The sequence below is a fragment of the Pogona vitticeps genome, chromosome 10 (assembly GCF_051106095.1).
Source record: "Pogona vitticeps strain Pit_001003342236 chromosome 10, PviZW2.1, whole genome shotgun sequence".
Taxonomy (NCBI): domain Eukaryota; kingdom Metazoa; phylum Chordata; class Lepidosauria; order Squamata; family Agamidae; genus Pogona; species Pogona vitticeps.
The window spans coordinates 23,070,731-23,087,555 of NC_135792.1; the positions used below are offsets into that span (position 1 = coordinate 23,070,731).

Here is a 16,825-nt window from a genome sequence, read left to right on the forward strand (position 1 = left end):
TTGGATGCTGTTGTCCAACTCCATAGGCTTAGCCTAGCCTCTTCTGGCTTAATATTTATAGCTTGCAGAGAGGTGTGCAGAAAACTTTATATTAGGCGTTGGTTGGTGTCCATGAAGTGGCTATAAGGTTCGGTCCAAGTTAGTGAAGGCCACCTTACACTCTCACAGGTGAGGTATGATCCAGAGACCCCAGAACATACCCTTTCATGGACTTTCAGTTCCTATCGCTCAACTGCCATGTCTGGAATGGAATGGATTTCCCTTCGGCTCACATCCAGCAAAGTGAAATACAGTGGTGCCTCGCTAGATGATAATCCATTCCACTGAAATCACTGTTTAGCAAAATCATTGTCTAGCGTAAGGCATTTCCCCACTGGAATGCATTGAAACCTGTTTAATGCGTTCCAATGGAGAAGAATCGTCGTTGTCTAGCTAAGATCGGCCATAGGAAAGCCGCTTTGTGAACCGCCGATCAGCTGTTTAAATCGCTGTCTTGCGAAGCTTAGGTCCCCAAAACACCCGTTTTGCGAGCACAGAGGGAGCTGTCCAAATAGTCGTCTAGCGAAAATCGGTTTGCGAAGCAGGGACCAAGCATTATCCAGTGAAATTCCCCCATAGGAATCTTGCGAATCGCTATAGCGATCGCAAAAAGTCAATGTCTAGCGAAAAAACTGTCATGCGGGATAACTGTCTAGCGAGGCACCACTGTACTTTCAAAGAGGGTTATTTCAAAAATCTACCTGCTAAAGATGATTATAGACTTTTGCTTACCAGCCATTTAACTCAAATATGCCCGGATGAAACAAACCAAGGGACCTTTTGACTTTTCCTGCTAACCCCAAACCAGTCCATCCCGCAGCTGAAGGTATCCTTAAAAAAACAGGTCAGGCTCTGGAATCTGGTAATGGCATTACAAAACCACGTTGGCTTTCATCATTTAAACATTAATCCCATGAAGTGGCTACCCAAGAACACACAGAGACGAAAGGAACAGCAAACACATTTGGAAATGTCAGGATTTTTTATTAACTTCACTTATCTGATCTTCTGCAAAGCAGAGAGAGCTTTATCTGCCCACAATGGCCAGACCTCTGCAGCTTCGCTCCAAAAGGAGAACTCCCATCTCCGCTCTAATCACTGTGAACGTTCGTTAATTTCTCAAAGGCAGCAATACAACTTTACTATTAAAACCTGATTTAAAGCAGGCCAATGTATTGGGGTGGGTGGGGTCGGACGTAGGAACAGGGGAAGGGGGGGCACGGGTAAAGTCCGGGAGAGGTGACAAGCACAGTTGATACTAAAGATTTAAGGCTGCTGTACCATTTCGCAGTTCTATTTTACCAACGTTTGGGTTTTATTTAAGGACAAAAGCTATTCTACTCCTTCATTAGGAGGCATCATATAATTACCTTTGTTAGGCTAAAAAAAAACCTTTCAAATCCCACATGAAAATACTGACTAGTAGAAGGTAGGCAAAACATGGGCGGGGGGCAGACGTTTCCATTTGCAGTCACCGATGGGCAGAGACTAACACATTTTTAATAAAAGGCAGAGCGTTTCCTTTGATCATTTCCTTGATGAGCTGCTCAGCCAGGTCTTCTGTCCACTGCTAATGTGGAGCAATCTACACAGAAGTGAGTGGTTTTTACTGGTTTAGTTTTTAACCTTCCGGTCACTCCTCAATGGACTTTATGTACTTCTCATATGTATCTTCACTCATGAGTTCGTCAAGTTCTGAAGGGTTCTCCACCGTCATTTTGATCAGCCAACCTGTGAAGAAGAAGAAAAGCATGTTTTAAAGAAAAGCTAGGTCCACCAAGGGATGTGGTGGCGCAAGGGACGTAGTGGCGCTGCGGGCTAAACCGCAGAAGCCTGTGCTGCAGGGTCAGAAGACCAAGCAGTCGTAAGATCGAATCCACGCGACAGAGTGAGCTCCTGTCGCTTGTCCCAGCTCCCGCCAACCTAGCGGTTCAAAAGCATACAAATGCGAGTAGATAAATAGGGACCACCTCGGTGGGAAGGTAACGGCATTCTGTGTCTAAGTCGCACTGGCCATGTGACCACGGAAGATTGTCTTCGGACAAAACGCTGGCTCTATGGCTTGGAACGGGGATGAGCACCGCCCCCTAGAGTCGAACACGACTGGACAAAAATTGTCAAGGGGAACCTTTACCTTTACCTAGGTCCACCAAACGCCACCTCTTGACTCTAGTAGCTTCCTGTTTACGCGAACAGGGGAAAAGCCCCACAGAAGATGGATAATGTCTCACTGGCCAACACCGAGGAAGGAGGCGATTCCGGTTTTGAAAAAGGAGACAGTGCCTGAAGAAGCTGAGATTGGATGTCCAAGATCAGCCCCATTCCCATCTGTATGCAGCCATGCCTTGAAATATCACAGCATGACTCTGGAATATGTGACAGAAAAACATGGATCCGCTCCACTGCTAAAACAAGGTAAAGGGCACCAAAGCCTCCCCTCATCGCTCCGGGGCTTTAATGCCGGCTAAAGTGGAAGCGGTCCCTTGCCCCCAAGAAATGAGGCTGCAAACCGTTCGGTTCTTTCAGCAGCCACCTGCCTCCACGCTAGCATTTAGAGGTTTCACCGCTCCGAGAACAATGTCCGTATTGCAGGCCTTCCAGGGCGGCCAGCATCGCAATGCTCGGATCAGTTCTCAGAAAGAATTTCGAGAAGCAAAATGTCATTTTCTTACCATCTTGGTAACAGGATTTGTTGACGAGTCCTGGATTATCTGCCAGGGCCGTATTAATTTCCGTTACTTCTCCTGTGATTGGGGAGTAGAGTTCGCTAGCTGCCTTCACACTTTCCAAAGCACCAAACTCATCTGGAGGACGGAATGGGAGAGAAGGAAGCATTTGAATGGCAATGTTAAAGAATGAATCACTCCCTCCCTCCCTCTACATCCATCCATCCATCCATCTCTCTCTCTGCATCCATCCATCCATCCATCCATCCATCCATCCATCCATCCATCCATCCATCCATCCATCCATCCATCCATCTCTCTCTCCATCCATCCATCCATCCATCCATCCATCCATCCATCTCTCTCTCCATCCATCCATCCATCCATCCATCCATCCATCCATCCATCCATCCATCCATCCATCCATCCATCCATCCATCCATCCATCCATCCATCCATCCATCCATCTCTCTCTCCATCCATCCATCCATCCATCCATCCATCCATCCATCCATCCATCCATCTCTCTCTCCATCCATCCATCCATCCATCCATCCATCCATCCATCCATCCATCCATCCATCCATCCATCCATCCATCCATCCATCCATCCATCCATCCATCCATCCATCCATCCATCCATCCATCCATCCATCCATCATCCATCATACACCACCGCATTACTACAAAGCACTATTCTGGGTGGTTAACATGCTAAAATCAGTCAACGGATCATATAATAAAACAACAAAGACAAAATTTCAAGTGCAAATGCCTAGACAGAACAGCGCTGTATAATCCAATAAATAAATGGCTGAGCAATGGTAGGGGGGAAAAAATCACATTTATTTATTTAAAATATTTTTATCCTGCCTTTCTTCTTAAAGAGAACCCATCTTACATCATTAAAAAGACATTATGTCGAAGCTAAAAACAGTAGGTATACAAATATTTTTAGAGCCCCACGTAGACAACGTTGCAGTCATCAATCCTGTAGAGCCCAAGAGCACCAAGAACCGCCTTTATCCCCCTCTGTAAGAATTCAGAGAGACTTTAGGGGGTTCCCATGTTGGGTTAGAGTAATGCACATCTCTTCCCCACCTTGTGTCCTTCTAGAGGTTGGGAAACCCACGCTAGCTCATCCAGAATTCAGCTGAGGCCCCGTTTCAGTTCTGAGCAGAACACATTCCTTCTCTCTCCCGCTAAACGACAGCAAAGGAAAGAACACACGACAGCCTAAGAGGCACAAAACCCATGCTCCAGATTAGAGCCAACTCTGACATCCGTTTCTCAAACAGCGGCCCTCCTGCCACATGACAAGCTTTCAAGAGTGACGACGACGGGGCTTTCGAGAGCTGTTTGTGCTGCAACTTGGCACAGATCCCCGAGGGGGTTGGAGGTGGAGGACAGCTTTGCCTTTCAGAGCTAGCAGCCTATCTGGCATGCCCAAGCCCTTGAAAAACACCTCCAGGAGCTTTCTCGACTCCAGTCCAAGAACAGCGTGACTGTTTAATTTACAATTCCTCTGGGTTTTTTGTTTTTTTGGGCAATGTTGTAGGATATTAACAGCTAAGAATTAAAAGAGGGAAGGGAGAAAAGGCTTACCCTGTTTGTTCAACTTTGTTCCAACGTCTGGAAGACTACAATAAACAACATCTCCTAACGCTTCCTGTCAAAGGAAAGTTCAGGCATCAGCAACAGCGGCTTGGAAAGAAAGGCCATTAAAAGGTTAAGAACTGAAGCAAGGGGCCCGATGCACCACATGGGAGCTCCCCCTCCCCATCGGTGGAATGCAAACAGATGGGCAGGACTCCTTTTGCAATTCCAAATCTTCACTTCAAACACCAAAGATTGCAGGCTTTCTCTTCTCACCCCCATCTTTCCATAAACCTTTTTTTCTGATCGACAGTTAACCAGTTCATAAACCAGCCTTAGCTAGGCTTCACTTCTCATGCACTGCAAGGTCAAACTGCAAAGCAATGAAAAGAATGAAAAGGAGCCGGGAAATCTCCACCACCCCTGCTTAGCAGTATCTTCAATGCAAACTCCAGGTCACCATGCCATTACCTCTGCCTAGACAACCTGCTGCTGGGGCTACAATCTTGGTCTTTCTTTGTACGTCTGCATTGCCCTAGAACAACGCATCTCCTCTACATAGTTTCTCTGTCCCACCCCACTGCAACAAATTGTCTTAGAAAAATATGCCTCAGCAACTGGACCTTCAGAGGCCACTTTCAGTGCCTGTTCACGAAACAAAGCACGCTAAATGCAAGATAAGTAGGTGAGGAAAACGACGTGCTGTGACAAACAGATCCTTTCCATCACTTGAGGGGAGCACCTAGAGCAGTGGTTCCCAACCTTGGGCAACCCAAATGTTCTTGGACTGCAACTCCCAAGAAGCCTTCACTACCACCTGGGATTTTGGGGAGCTGCAGTCTCAGAACATCTGGGTTACGCATGGTTGGGGTCCAGCACCTTAATCAAAAGACAGCACCCCAGGGTACTGCATAGGACTGCTCCTGTAAGCTGCTATTGGCTGCATTTACTCAAAATACTAATTTGTCGGAATTTGTCAGAATACTGATTTGCTGTTGTAATTCTGCTTTTCCCCCTGCCGACCTACCCTGTAACTCCTTCACACCCAAACGCGATTTCTGAACAGTTGAAGTAACTTTCCGATCAGTTCCAATGTTGAAAAACTGGGTGTGTGTGCAGGCGTTTAGCGGGGTGAACAACGGAGCAGGCACGGCCCCTGTACAAACCATAGTTGCCCGTCATCCTTGATTCCCTCACTTCCTCTTATGGGAGGAGTCAAAGTGGCCACAACTGAACATGTACAATCATTCTTGCATGTGAACGATGAATTGAGGCCCTAAAACAGAGGTTCCCAACCTTCAGTAACCCCAGTGTTCTTGGACTGCAACTCCCAGAAGCCTTCACCACTAGCGATGTTGGCTGGAGTTCCTGGGAGTTGCAGTTCAGGAACATCTGGGGACCCCAGTTTGAGAACCACTCAAATGCAGCGACAGACAGAAAAGGACAAAGGAGTTGGGTGGGACCGACCCAACTGAAGGTATGTTCTCAATACAGTCGTGCCCCGCTTTACGATTGCCCCACATTACAATGAAACAGCATTACGATGACGTTTTTGTGATCACTTTTGCGATCGCAAAACGATGGTCTGAATAGGGTTTTTTCGTTTTACGATGATCGGTTCCCTGCTTCGGGAACCGATTCTTCGCAAAACGATTTTCCAACAGCTGATCGGTGGTTTCAAAATGGCTCCCCGCTGTTTTCTGGGACGGATTCCTCGCAAGACAGCCACCGAAAATGGCCGCCCTATGGAGGATCTTCGCTGGACGGTGAGTTTCCAGCCCATTGGAATGCATTGAAGGGGTTTCAGTGCGTTTCAATGGGCTTTTTATTTTCGCATTACGACGTTTTTGTTCTACTGTGATTTCGCTGGAACGAATTAACGTCGTAATGTGAGGCACCATTGTCGTAATGTGAGGCAACATTGTATTACATTTCTGACAGAAGCACACACTCTTCTGCCAACTGAATGCAGGCCAAGTGGGAACTGCGTTCCCAATTCCATTTAGAAAATTGCACATTTTAATCCCCGTGGAGAGACCCAAGCTTCCACTGCTGTCTGGTCCAACAAGGCAGGGATAGATAACCGGGAACAGATTTGTTCCCATTTCATGATCTTCCAAACCCTCATCAGATTGTTCGCTGGCTGCCATTTGGTTTGCAAATTTGCATTTTCATCAAGTATCATTCAGTTGCACAAAGCAGAAAGCAGGCACCTGTGAATTTTACAACTTGGGTTACAAGCAGTTTTCAGCCTGATTTCCAAGGTTGCATCCACAATGCAAAGTAATAAGAACAGTGAGTGGCTGGACCCGATGGAAGCCAAACTGGGGGTAGGGAGGAGAGAGGAGGGCTCAACCGGCCAATAGCATTCCCCAAGATGTTATAGGTTCCAAAGTCCACAGTTTGGTTCTGTGTTCAAAATACACGATTAGAATAATGATATTAGAGCAATAAAGGTAGCAAAGAGCAAGGTCCACAAGAGCATATATTGCAAGATAACGGCTTGGGATGGGGGAGGGGCAATACCTGCGCGAAGTTGCTGATTCCTACAGTCCCAACACAGTTTTCAACCGATACCCATTCATGCTTGTCTGTGAATCGGCGCGCTGAAAACAAAGCAAAAGGAAATTTCAATACATCCGGCTTTTCTAAACCCATTTCCCCCCCATAACGGTTCCATCTCAAAACGTTTTAAAATTTGGCATCCGCTTTCAGAAAAACATTCCAAGTTCCCAGTCCTCAAACAGCACTTAGAATACAAACCTGAACAGCCTGTTTTGTCTGCTGAGTTTATGTTGCAAAGGTTTCGTGTTCAAATCCAAGCCACTCTTCAACTGACATCGGATGCATGTTTTATTCCCTCCTAGGCTGTGTGTGTGTCTTCTCCCCACCACCCTGTATCTTTTTTTGAAATTATATCCTTCTTCAAACACTGTAATGCACTCCATTGAAGATATAATCGTAGATACCCTTCCGTATAAGTGAACCTCCTGAAATGGCAAAAGCTTAAGATTGCAAGACGATGCCGCAGCAGGGCGGAACCCGCCACTCTTGAGGTATGGCTGGACTCCAACTCCAGCTTTCGACACCATGACAATGGGAAGAGATCAAGGGTGTTGTGTAGCCCGTTAACATTTGGGCACCCCAAGCTCTGCACGCCCGCAAGAACACCTGCCTCGGAGCCTAGTGGCACCATGTAGACCCTGGCTTAAAGGCTCGTTGCAAGAGAGAGAACAAGAAGAGTATCTGGATAAGTTGCCCAAACTATAGTGGTACCTCGCTAAACGATGACCCCGCTAAACGACAAATCTGCATGATGACTTTTTGCGATAGCTGTAGCGATTCGCAAAGCAGTCATTCCAATAGGGGATTTCGCTGGACGTCGATTAGGTCCGTGCTTCACGAACCGTTTGTTTGCAAGACGACATTTTTTTCAGCTTTGCAAAATGGCTGCCCTGTGTTTTCCGGACCCATGCTTTGCAAGGCAGCCATTTTTACAGCTGATCGGCGCTCGCAAAATGGCTTCCCTATGGGCGATCTTTGCTGGATGATGAGGTATTTTCCCCATTGGAACGCATTAACCCGGGTTTCAATGCATTCCAATGGGGAAAGGGTTTTTGCATGACGACATTTCGCTAAACAGCTATTTTCACGGGACGGATTATCGTTGTCATGCGGGGCACCACTGTACTCAAAAGCAGCACAAGATTATGGAAACTGCTCAGGATGAGGATGATGCCCATTCCACAGACGCATTCTTGACAAGCTTATGGTGGACGCAGGGAGGTAGGCTTTCGTTTAACATTGCATTCTGCAGCCTCTCCCCAACCTGGTCTTCTCTGTGGATTATATTTCCCGTGACTAGGCCAGCGTCATGAGCTGGGGATGCGGAAATTTGCATCCCAGCTCATTTCACGGGTGCCAGCTTGACAACGGAAGGCCTGAAATATTTGATTATCTGAGACCTATTACTAAAGAGGCAAACATTTTACAAAATATTACACAAAGCTTTATACTAATAAGCGATTCTAACTTTCAATGACAAAAAAAGAAATCACACCTGGAAGTCATACTCATCGCGTACATTTTTCTCAACGCACGAGTAACTCTCCTGAATAATGAACAACCCGATTTCCCCCTTTTTTTGCAAAAAAATTAATAGATACACAATATTATTTATATTTAAGGCTTCTCACTTCCTAAGACTCAACAGAACATGGCTAATAAAAATTGTTCGTGCTGTATCTGTATTTCTGGCCATTACGGCATTGTCGTTAAATTTAACGTCCTACTCAGTTATTGTCCAGAATGATACATGATTTTTTTCCTCCTGCAATATATTTTTAGAAAAACAGAATTCTAACAATCACCTGCAGCAGAAGAATAGATTTCCTTGTCTTTCAAGAGACGCGCATGCGCTGTGAAGGTACAGAATTTAAACTCCCTAACGCAAAACATGTCACCATGCATAGGTTGTTTAAAAGAAAAAGTTATGAATTATGAAAAAGCGGTATCCTGGGGTTTTAAAGACTGAGTGCACAGAGGGAAAGCTTAGCTACTTAGCTGAGGCCTACTTTTTATTTGGGTACTCTCCACCTTTGCGTGTGACGCCTGGAAAGAAGTATAGACAAAATAAAAAAGGAGGCCTCCGATGGAAAAATAAATAAATTCCACACTATTGCTGCAGGACAGCCCTACCAGGGTGTGTTTGTCATTTTAACTGTTTTATTTTAAAAACAGTTAAAATGAAACATTGAACAGAGGGTATGTATATTAAATTTTGTAAACATTTTTTTAAGGCAGAATTTTTCATTGTAGCAGTTTCTGGGGAAGTAGCCACGTCAGTTTCAGCAACAACAGAAACAAAGGCGCTGTCGTATTTTCAGGACTAGCTAATTGATTTCGGTGTGAGTTTCCAGCGATTGCAACCCACTTCTGATGTCTTTGTTGATGTCTCAAAAAGGGGATCATAACTCATGAAAACTCTCACCGAAGAGTGCCATAATACTTTCGTGATTGTTTTTGTTGCTAACCGGCAAAGAGTATTTATGGAAGCCATTTTTACCATCAAAGAAAAGAAATAAACTGGGGGGGGGAAAGCATCCTAATTCAAGAGAAGGTTGAAAACTGTGAGGTTAGAATCTGATAGAAATTCTGGGTGATCTAATGGGCTTCCCATCCTTCCTCTCAGGCATGTAAAGTGTGCTACGGGAATTGACACTGTCACTGAATGCAAATTAAGTTACTAGTTTAATTTATATCTCATTTTTCCTGCAATAAGCTCGAGGCTGCATGCATGATTTTCCTCTGTGAGTTAGGTCAAATTCAGGGAAGGTGATTAGCCAAAGATCCATTTCAGGGCTCACTATGAATGAGACGTACGTAAGTAGAATTGTGTTTTTTGAACCACTACTTCCAGAATCCTGTGCTTCTAAGGAATTCTGGGCATTGTAGTCCAAAAGACCTAGATCGGCCCACCTTGAGTGTGAGTAAAACCCTGGATTGCCCACTGGAAAAAACTTTTTTTTAAAAAAAAATGAGAAATCCATGAATCTACCAGCCAGTTGTTTTCATAAAAAGCTTATACCAGACCATTTAAAACTTTCTAAATGCAACTTTCAATCTGGAAAATCTCTCCTGGATTGGGTTGAAATCCTGACCTTTACCTGGGGGGGGGGGGGGTTAATGTTTATTTAGCTACTCATACAGAGATGGGGAAGTGGTGGCGCTGTGGGTTAAACTGCAGAAGCCTCTGTGCTGCGAGGTCAGAAGACCAGCCGTCGTGAGATCGCATCCACGCAACGGAGTGAGCTCCCGTCGCTTGTCCCAGCTCCTGCCAACCTAGCAGTTCGAAAGCTTGTAAAAAAAATGCAAGTAGATGAATAGGTACCACTATGGTGGGAAGGGTCTAGTCGCGCTGGCCACGTGACCACAGAAACTGTCTTCGGACAAATGCTGGCTCTACGGCTTGGAGATGGGGATGAGCACCGCGCCCTAGAGTCGGACACGACTGGACTAAATGTCAAGAGGAACCTTTACTTTTTCCAGAGATAAAAGTACAATGAAAAAACACCTTCCAAGAATGACCTTTGAGTCCATTTACGTTTATTGCGTGTGCCGTTAAAAAGTTTGCAACTGGAATGCAAGCGGCCCCTTGCATCCAGGAGCAGTTCGTGGCAGATCTGCGATAACCCTACAGATAAATTAGTGGGGAGGGGAGAAGCCCCCCCCCCCAGACACCGTTCCTGTGTGGAGGGACAACGCCACTGACCTCTTCCGTCCCCAAATGTCCAGGCTAAGCGAGGCACAGCATGTTTACTCAGAAAACAACCCCACACTTCCATGGCAAGAGTGAGCAGAAAGTCAAGCTGGCCCTATTTACTGTTAACAATTCCTTTGTTCTGTTTTTTTTGTTTCCTTTAGTTGTTGTTTGGCTGTTGAATGTATCCTTCTTACCTATCTTCTGAAAAGGTGAACTCTGCAAAAAGGAAAAAGGGAAGGAAGCCTTAACTGTATTGCCCCTATAGCGGGATAATTTGCAAAGATTTTTTGTCTGCCTCCCCCCTTGTCTAATGCTGCACGTTCGAGGGCGCTTCCTCTCGAGTAAATGCCTTTAGGACTCTCCCCGCTGCGGTGCTCGGAAGCCCTCCAGAGTTGGGAGCAAGCAAGTCGCTTGCAAGGCCAGGCCATTTACTCCAGAGTAGACACGCGCGCACAGACATACACACACTTCCCGGGCTGCGGTGCAAGGCTGGAGGGGATGCCTGCCTGCTTGGAGGTAAATAAAGAGGCTTATGGCGTAAGGGATGCCCGCCTAGAGGTGCAAACGCACAGGCTTGCAGAGGGGGGTCTCCTTCCGAGAAAAAAACATCTGGGGGAGAAGAAACCGCCTAGGATCTGGGAGGAGGCTTGCTCCCGAGTAAACCCGGCGCGCCTCGCTTTGGAAGCGCCTCGGCTCCTGCTTGCAAAGGACGAGCCCCTCCAGGACCCGCCGAGCGATCCCGGGCTGGTGCAAGAAGAAAGTCCCGGTGCATTGGGGGGGGGGAGGGCCCGATCCACCATTACCCTCCCTCTTGCCCTTCCCGAGGCTCACCGGCGTGCAGCAACGCGGGGCTGGCGCTGAGCCCCCTGGCCGAGGCGGCCTGGCCGGGAAGCTCCGCCCGAGCGAGCCCGCCGGAGCCGGCCGGGAAGGCGAGGCGGAAGCCGGCCGAGGCCCTCAGCCCGAACCCCCGCCGCCGGAGCAGCCCTCGGCAGCAAGCCGTCACCGCCGCGGCCATCGCTCCACCGAGACCCGGCGGCCGGAGAAGGGGAGGAGGCGGAGGCGGGACCAGAGGAGGGGAGGAGGGGGCGGGACCGGGGGGCGGGGCTTCCCTCTCCACAGGGGCGGGGCCTCTCGACGCCGCTGGGGAGGGCGGGGCTCATTGGCGGCTCGAGCGTCACTCAGCCCTGGGAGGGAGGGAGCGAGTGCCTGCTTTGGAGGAGCCACCACCCGGCAGGCCCTGCACTGTTTGGGTCCGTGGTGGTGGTGGTGGTGGTGGGGGGGGGAATGAGCCTTTTCGGCGTTGCCACCAGGAAAAAAAAGAGAGGCGGGGGTGGCTCCTTGAAGGGGAATTGCTCTGTGCAGTTAAATGTCCCTGCAAGGCTGTAAGAGAGGGGTTCCCAACCTTGGGGTCCCAGATGCAAAAACTGCCAGAAGCTTTCAGCACTAGGTGTGTGATGGCCAGGATTCACTTATGAATGTTTGAAAACGTTAAAAAAAATCCTAGAAAAAAATATATATACATATACATATTTACATATATACATATACATACACACACACACACACACACATATATGTGTGTGTGTGTGTGTATGTGTGTGTGTGTGTATTTATATATAAAAAGGTGAAGCTACCAGACCTGGCTTCTAGAGGGGGTGAGAGACCATGCCAGGGTATGCATTTACCATTAAAATGGGGTTCACTAGGATCCCCATTTTTCAGCATCTGTGAGATGGCTTGGAACCAATCCCCTGCGGATCCCGGGGTCCTACTGTAAAGCATGTCGTAAGAGTGCCTAGTACACTCCAGTGGCAACTACATTACAGTTTTAAACAACTTAACCAAATAATTCTTTAGATAGTGTTTATTGTATTACACGGTGGAATAATCACAGAATAAAAGTGTGTACAATTAAGCGGGATTAATTTCATATTGTCTTGGTCTTGCTTCCATGTCTGTCAATAAACAATTAAGACCACGATCTGAAATGCAGTTGTTAAGCATCAGGTTAAAGATTCAATTCCTGAAAACAGCTATAGCATGCACTAGCGCAGGAAACACAATATTTAAATGAAGTATCTGTAAACGGAAGTGATGACAAGGGACCGCCTCGCCCGTTGTTAGTTGCCTGCAGGGTCTTCCAGTGGCTTCTTACAGTCAGGTTTCTCATTTTTGCATTTAATGCCGAGGAAACTGCAGATTTTCTTCAACATTAGGTCGACTATCTCTTCCTCTTCTGAAGCCTTAAAACACACACGTACACATACAGTTACAATTTGCCTCTAATAAGCGATTGCTGCGCTTGTGTACGATTCCATGTAATAATACGGATGGAGAAATACAGGCGTGGGAAAGATCTCGGCAGGCCCTGCTGAATACAGAATCTCCAGGGACTGGATTTTCCTGGTTCAGAAAGGCTGCCGTGGGCATGATTCATAAATTACTTCGGTTTTTCTGATGAGGAGCTGATGCTAAGCAAAGCAATTTATGTTAAAGGCGAGTGCACAGTAAATGAAAGGCGCTGGAAAATTGTCTTCGTTCTGAAAGCATAGCCCTAGAAGTTGTTATAAATGAGTAGGTATACTTACAATAAATAAATAAATAAATAAATAAATAAATAAAACAAGTATAACTTTTACAGCTTGACTATGTAAACTGTCAATTTAAGTAAGAAGAGGATTGTATTCAAGCAAACGGATTCTAACCATGATTACTCGGAGCAGAAGTCCATTGAGTTGAATTATAGGAGTTTGTTGCTCCCGTGTAAGCATGCCAAAATTTGCAAATTGGAAGTTGCACTTCTATGCCTTTTTGCACAGTAATAAATCTGGTTGTGACAGACAGGGCTGGTGAATGTGCTGGCCTGCGTTCATTGCAATTTAGTACATACTTATTAGGAAAACCAATGGGGCTTACATCTGAGGACTGTGACACCAGCTGTTTCTATTAACGTTGCAGATCAGTGAAATCCTTTGGTTCAGCGCCACGTGTCCCAACCCAGCACCCTCCAAATATTTTGGACTGCATTTCTTATCATCCTTAGCCAGCGTGCATGTAAGGGGACGATGAGTGCTGTAGTCCCATTCAACTAGAGGCATCAAGCTTAGGAAACCTGGTTTTTAGTGGAACCTCCCAATATAAAAAGAGAGTAATGGCAAAGCAATTTGGGCTTTCAATTTATGGGATTAATAAATAGTAATAACTGTATGCTGTCCAGTCAATTCTCGTTAGAAAGTGCTCATGTTTCCCATTTCCTTTCTTCTTCCGGGGGTGCCCTGGGACTGCATGCAGCTGGCCCACGGCCACCTAGGGTTTCTCTAATTGCAGGAGGAAGAGTGGGGAATTGAACCCCCAACCTCTGGATCCACAGACCGATGCCTAACCCATCGAGCTATCTAGCCAGCTGATGGCTAGGATGGCCAAAGCACATCTATGAACAAACCTGATAATGTTTCTGCTCCTCACTGAAAGCCACAAGGATCACAGAGATGAAGAGGTTCAACACCACGAACGTCATGAAAATTATGCAGGAGCCAATTAAGAAGGATCCCAAAATCGGATTGTAGTCCAAGACCTGGAAAACAGAGATAAATGTCACCAAGGCATTTTGCTGTTCCACGGAGAGGAAGAGAAAGCTCCTTTTGCAAGATATTTTAAACTCAGCTGGAGACTCAGGTATGCCTATTTGTGGCCTGAATACACTTTGGATCTGGAAAAACAAAACACAGAATGTTAACGGGGATTTATGTCGTCTAACCTAAGAGGAGCGCACCAAAACTGGGGGAATCATGCACACTGATAGTGCTAGATCGTAGAACCACAGTGTTCGAAGAGACCACAGGGGGCCATCAAGTCCAACCCCCTGCCAGTGCAGATGTACGGTCAATGCAATTAAATTAATAACTGCCCTGTGGCTTTAATTGATCCCGGGGAACATCTAACGACCAGGATGCGATACCTCTTCATAGTTGAAGATTCCCAGCTGAAGGCTGACCATCGTCTCTGCTGAATCAAAAAGCGTCTTGTACGAGTTTAGCTTCCATCCATATATTAAGTTTGTCTGCAATTCGAAAATAAATTTTGAAAAAGTCTTGCATACAAATCATCATCATGTGAGAACCGCAGAGCTAGGAGAGGCCCTATGTATGGCTGATCGAGTCCAGCCCCTGTGCAAGAGGTCTCCAAATTCTGAGCCAGCTTATGTTATGGCACCTTCCTTCCTTCCTTCCTTCCTTCCTTCCTTCCTTCCTTCCTTCCTTCCTTCCTTCCTTCCTTCCTTCCTTCCTTCCTTCCTTCCTTCCTTCCTTCCTTCCTTCCTTCCTTCCTTCCTTCCTTTTCAAGATTGCAAAGAACAGAAGGGGGGAATTATAGTTTGGCGCAGATCATTTCCTGGCTGAACAGCTGATCCGTGATTCGGTGCCCCTCCAGCAGGCAGCTATTCGGTAGCAGTGTCTGGAAGAAGGTGGCACAGGGCGCTGCCATTCCGAACCACGGATCGGGAAACAAACCATGCCAAACCGGAGGTTCGTGCCCATGTCTAACCCCAACCCTAAATCACCCACCACAACCATTTTTGTTTTAAAACCAAGACCTGTAAAATGCAGTCACCTATTTAAAGTAGCATGTGGTCTGTCCTCCATTAATTATTGTTAGAAGATCAGGCCTCGAGACATTTTTCTGTCTGAAGCATAGGGTGATCGAGGGCCCTCTTGATAGTCCGCATCCAGTGGCTGGCTGGACTGGGAGTTTAATCTGATCTTTATTCCGGAGACAGGCTAGTCTGAGAAAGGAAGTTAGTCTAAGAGGGACAATCCTTCAACGGAGAGGAACAGAAAGGAGATGCTGTTTTGGGGCCTCTCAGCATCAGCTACCTGGGGTGGTCGCTTCCTTCTGCCTAATCTTAGGGCCGGCTGTGACAATCGCTGTCAAAATAATGCAAAGGAGGGGGAAAACCACAGAAAGTATGAACAGATGGAAACCGTTCCCTGGGTAAGAGATGAAACAGAAGGTGACTACTCACAGCAACGGAATAGGCGAGGAACATGATTATAATCACGGTGGCAAATCCAGATATGTCTCCCCAGGCCCTCCTCAGGGTGGAGGTGATCATGTTCAGCTTGGGGTTCAGCCTCAGGAGATGCCAGAGCTTCACGGTGGCGAGAAGCACCAGAAAGGCAATCAGGTAGCCCAGGACAGCGTCCACGGTTGCTGTCTGGTGGAAACTCGCAAACCTGGGACGACAGGGAAACCGCCACCATGAGCTATTGTGGGGCAGTGGGGGCGGAATCCTCCCTGTTCCACCCGTCCCACCCACCCACCCACCCAAAAAAAGCATGGTACCCTGAAGAGGTTTGAGGCTGCCACAACCGTCCTGCCTGACTCTGCTAGCTGGAGCTGGTGGGAGTTGTAGTCCAGCATATTTGCAGAGTTGAACTACAACTCCCACCACATGAGTGGGTAGTTGTTCAAATACAGTGGTGCCTCGCTAGACAGTTACCCCACATGACAGTTTTTTCGCTAGACATTGGCTTTTTGCGATCGCTATAGGGATTCGCAAAACAGTGATTCCTATGGAGGAGTTTCGCTGGACAATGTTTGGTCCCTGCTTCACAAATCAATTTTTGCTAGACAACGATTTTGACAGCTCCCTCCGCGCTCGCAAAACAGGTGTTTTCGGCACCTAAGCTTTGGAAGACAGCAATTTAAACAGTTGGTCGGCGGTTCGCAAAGCGGCTTTCCTATGGCCGGTCTTCTCTAGACAGCGATGATTCTTCCCCATTGGAACGCATTAAACAGGTTTCAATGCATTCCAATGGGGAAATGCTTTTCGCTAGACAATGATTTCGCTAAACAGCGATTTCAGTGGAATGGATTATCATCGTCTAGCGAGGCACCACTGTATAAAGAACAACTACCCACTCATTGGGGGTAAGGGTAAGAGTGCCACATTGGGGGAAACGGATAAAGGTGTGAGACAGAAGCGAAGGAGGCCTGATTTCAAATCCTAGATGCCAATTCTACCCCGTCTCCCTCCGCCAGCAAGGGAAATTTGGAACGCTCTACGAGAATGAGAACTTACTCGTCCTTGTGCTCCTGGTAGTAACTGATGTCCCGCAAGCCCAAGATGGTCCGTCTCACAAACACCGACAGGGCGCTCCAGCTGATGGTGATGATGGCCAGCTCTAACAGGTTCCACTTGCTATGGAAGTAATTCCATTTCAGAGCCCTCATGAGTTTTCCCTGTTAAAACAAAGAGTTCGGT

The 16,825-nt window shown here is 46.9% G+C and overlaps 2 protein-coding genes across 2 annotated transcripts in view; both read right to left on the reverse strand.

The window, feature by feature from the left end:
- Positions 1–1,002: 1,002 nt before the first annotated feature.
- GCSH (glycine cleavage system protein H) lies at positions 1,003–11,620 on the reverse strand. Its single transcript, XM_020805735.3, has 5 exons — positions 11,395–11,620; positions 6,828–6,907; positions 4,311–4,374; positions 2,712–2,843; positions 1,003–1,770 (listed from the first exon to the last, which is right to left on the reverse strand). The coding sequence occupies exons 1-5, from the start codon at positions 11,576–11,578 to the stop codon at positions 1,673–1,675; spliced, it is 558 nt and encodes a 185-aa protein (XP_020661394.3). The 5' UTR covers positions 11,579–11,620; the 3' UTR covers positions 1,003–1,672.
- A 792-nt stretch (positions 11,621–12,412) lies between these two features.
- Positions 12,413–16,825, reverse strand: part of LOC110085483 (polycystin-1-like protein 2) — a 48,839-nt gene continuing 44,426 nt past the window's right edge. Inside the window, exons 39-43 of the mRNA XM_072980805.2 lie at positions 16,643–16,803; positions 15,584–15,794; positions 14,522–14,623; positions 14,006–14,137; positions 12,413–12,806 (exon numbers count right to left, since the gene is read on the reverse strand). Of these exons, the coding sequence (XP_072836906.2) occupies positions 12,684–12,806; positions 14,006–14,137; positions 14,522–14,623; positions 15,584–15,794; positions 16,643–16,803 (729 nt within the window). The 3' untranslated portion in view covers positions 12,413–12,683. The remainder of the gene's footprint in view (positions 12,807–14,005; positions 14,138–14,521; positions 14,624–15,583; positions 15,795–16,642; positions 16,804–16,825) is intronic.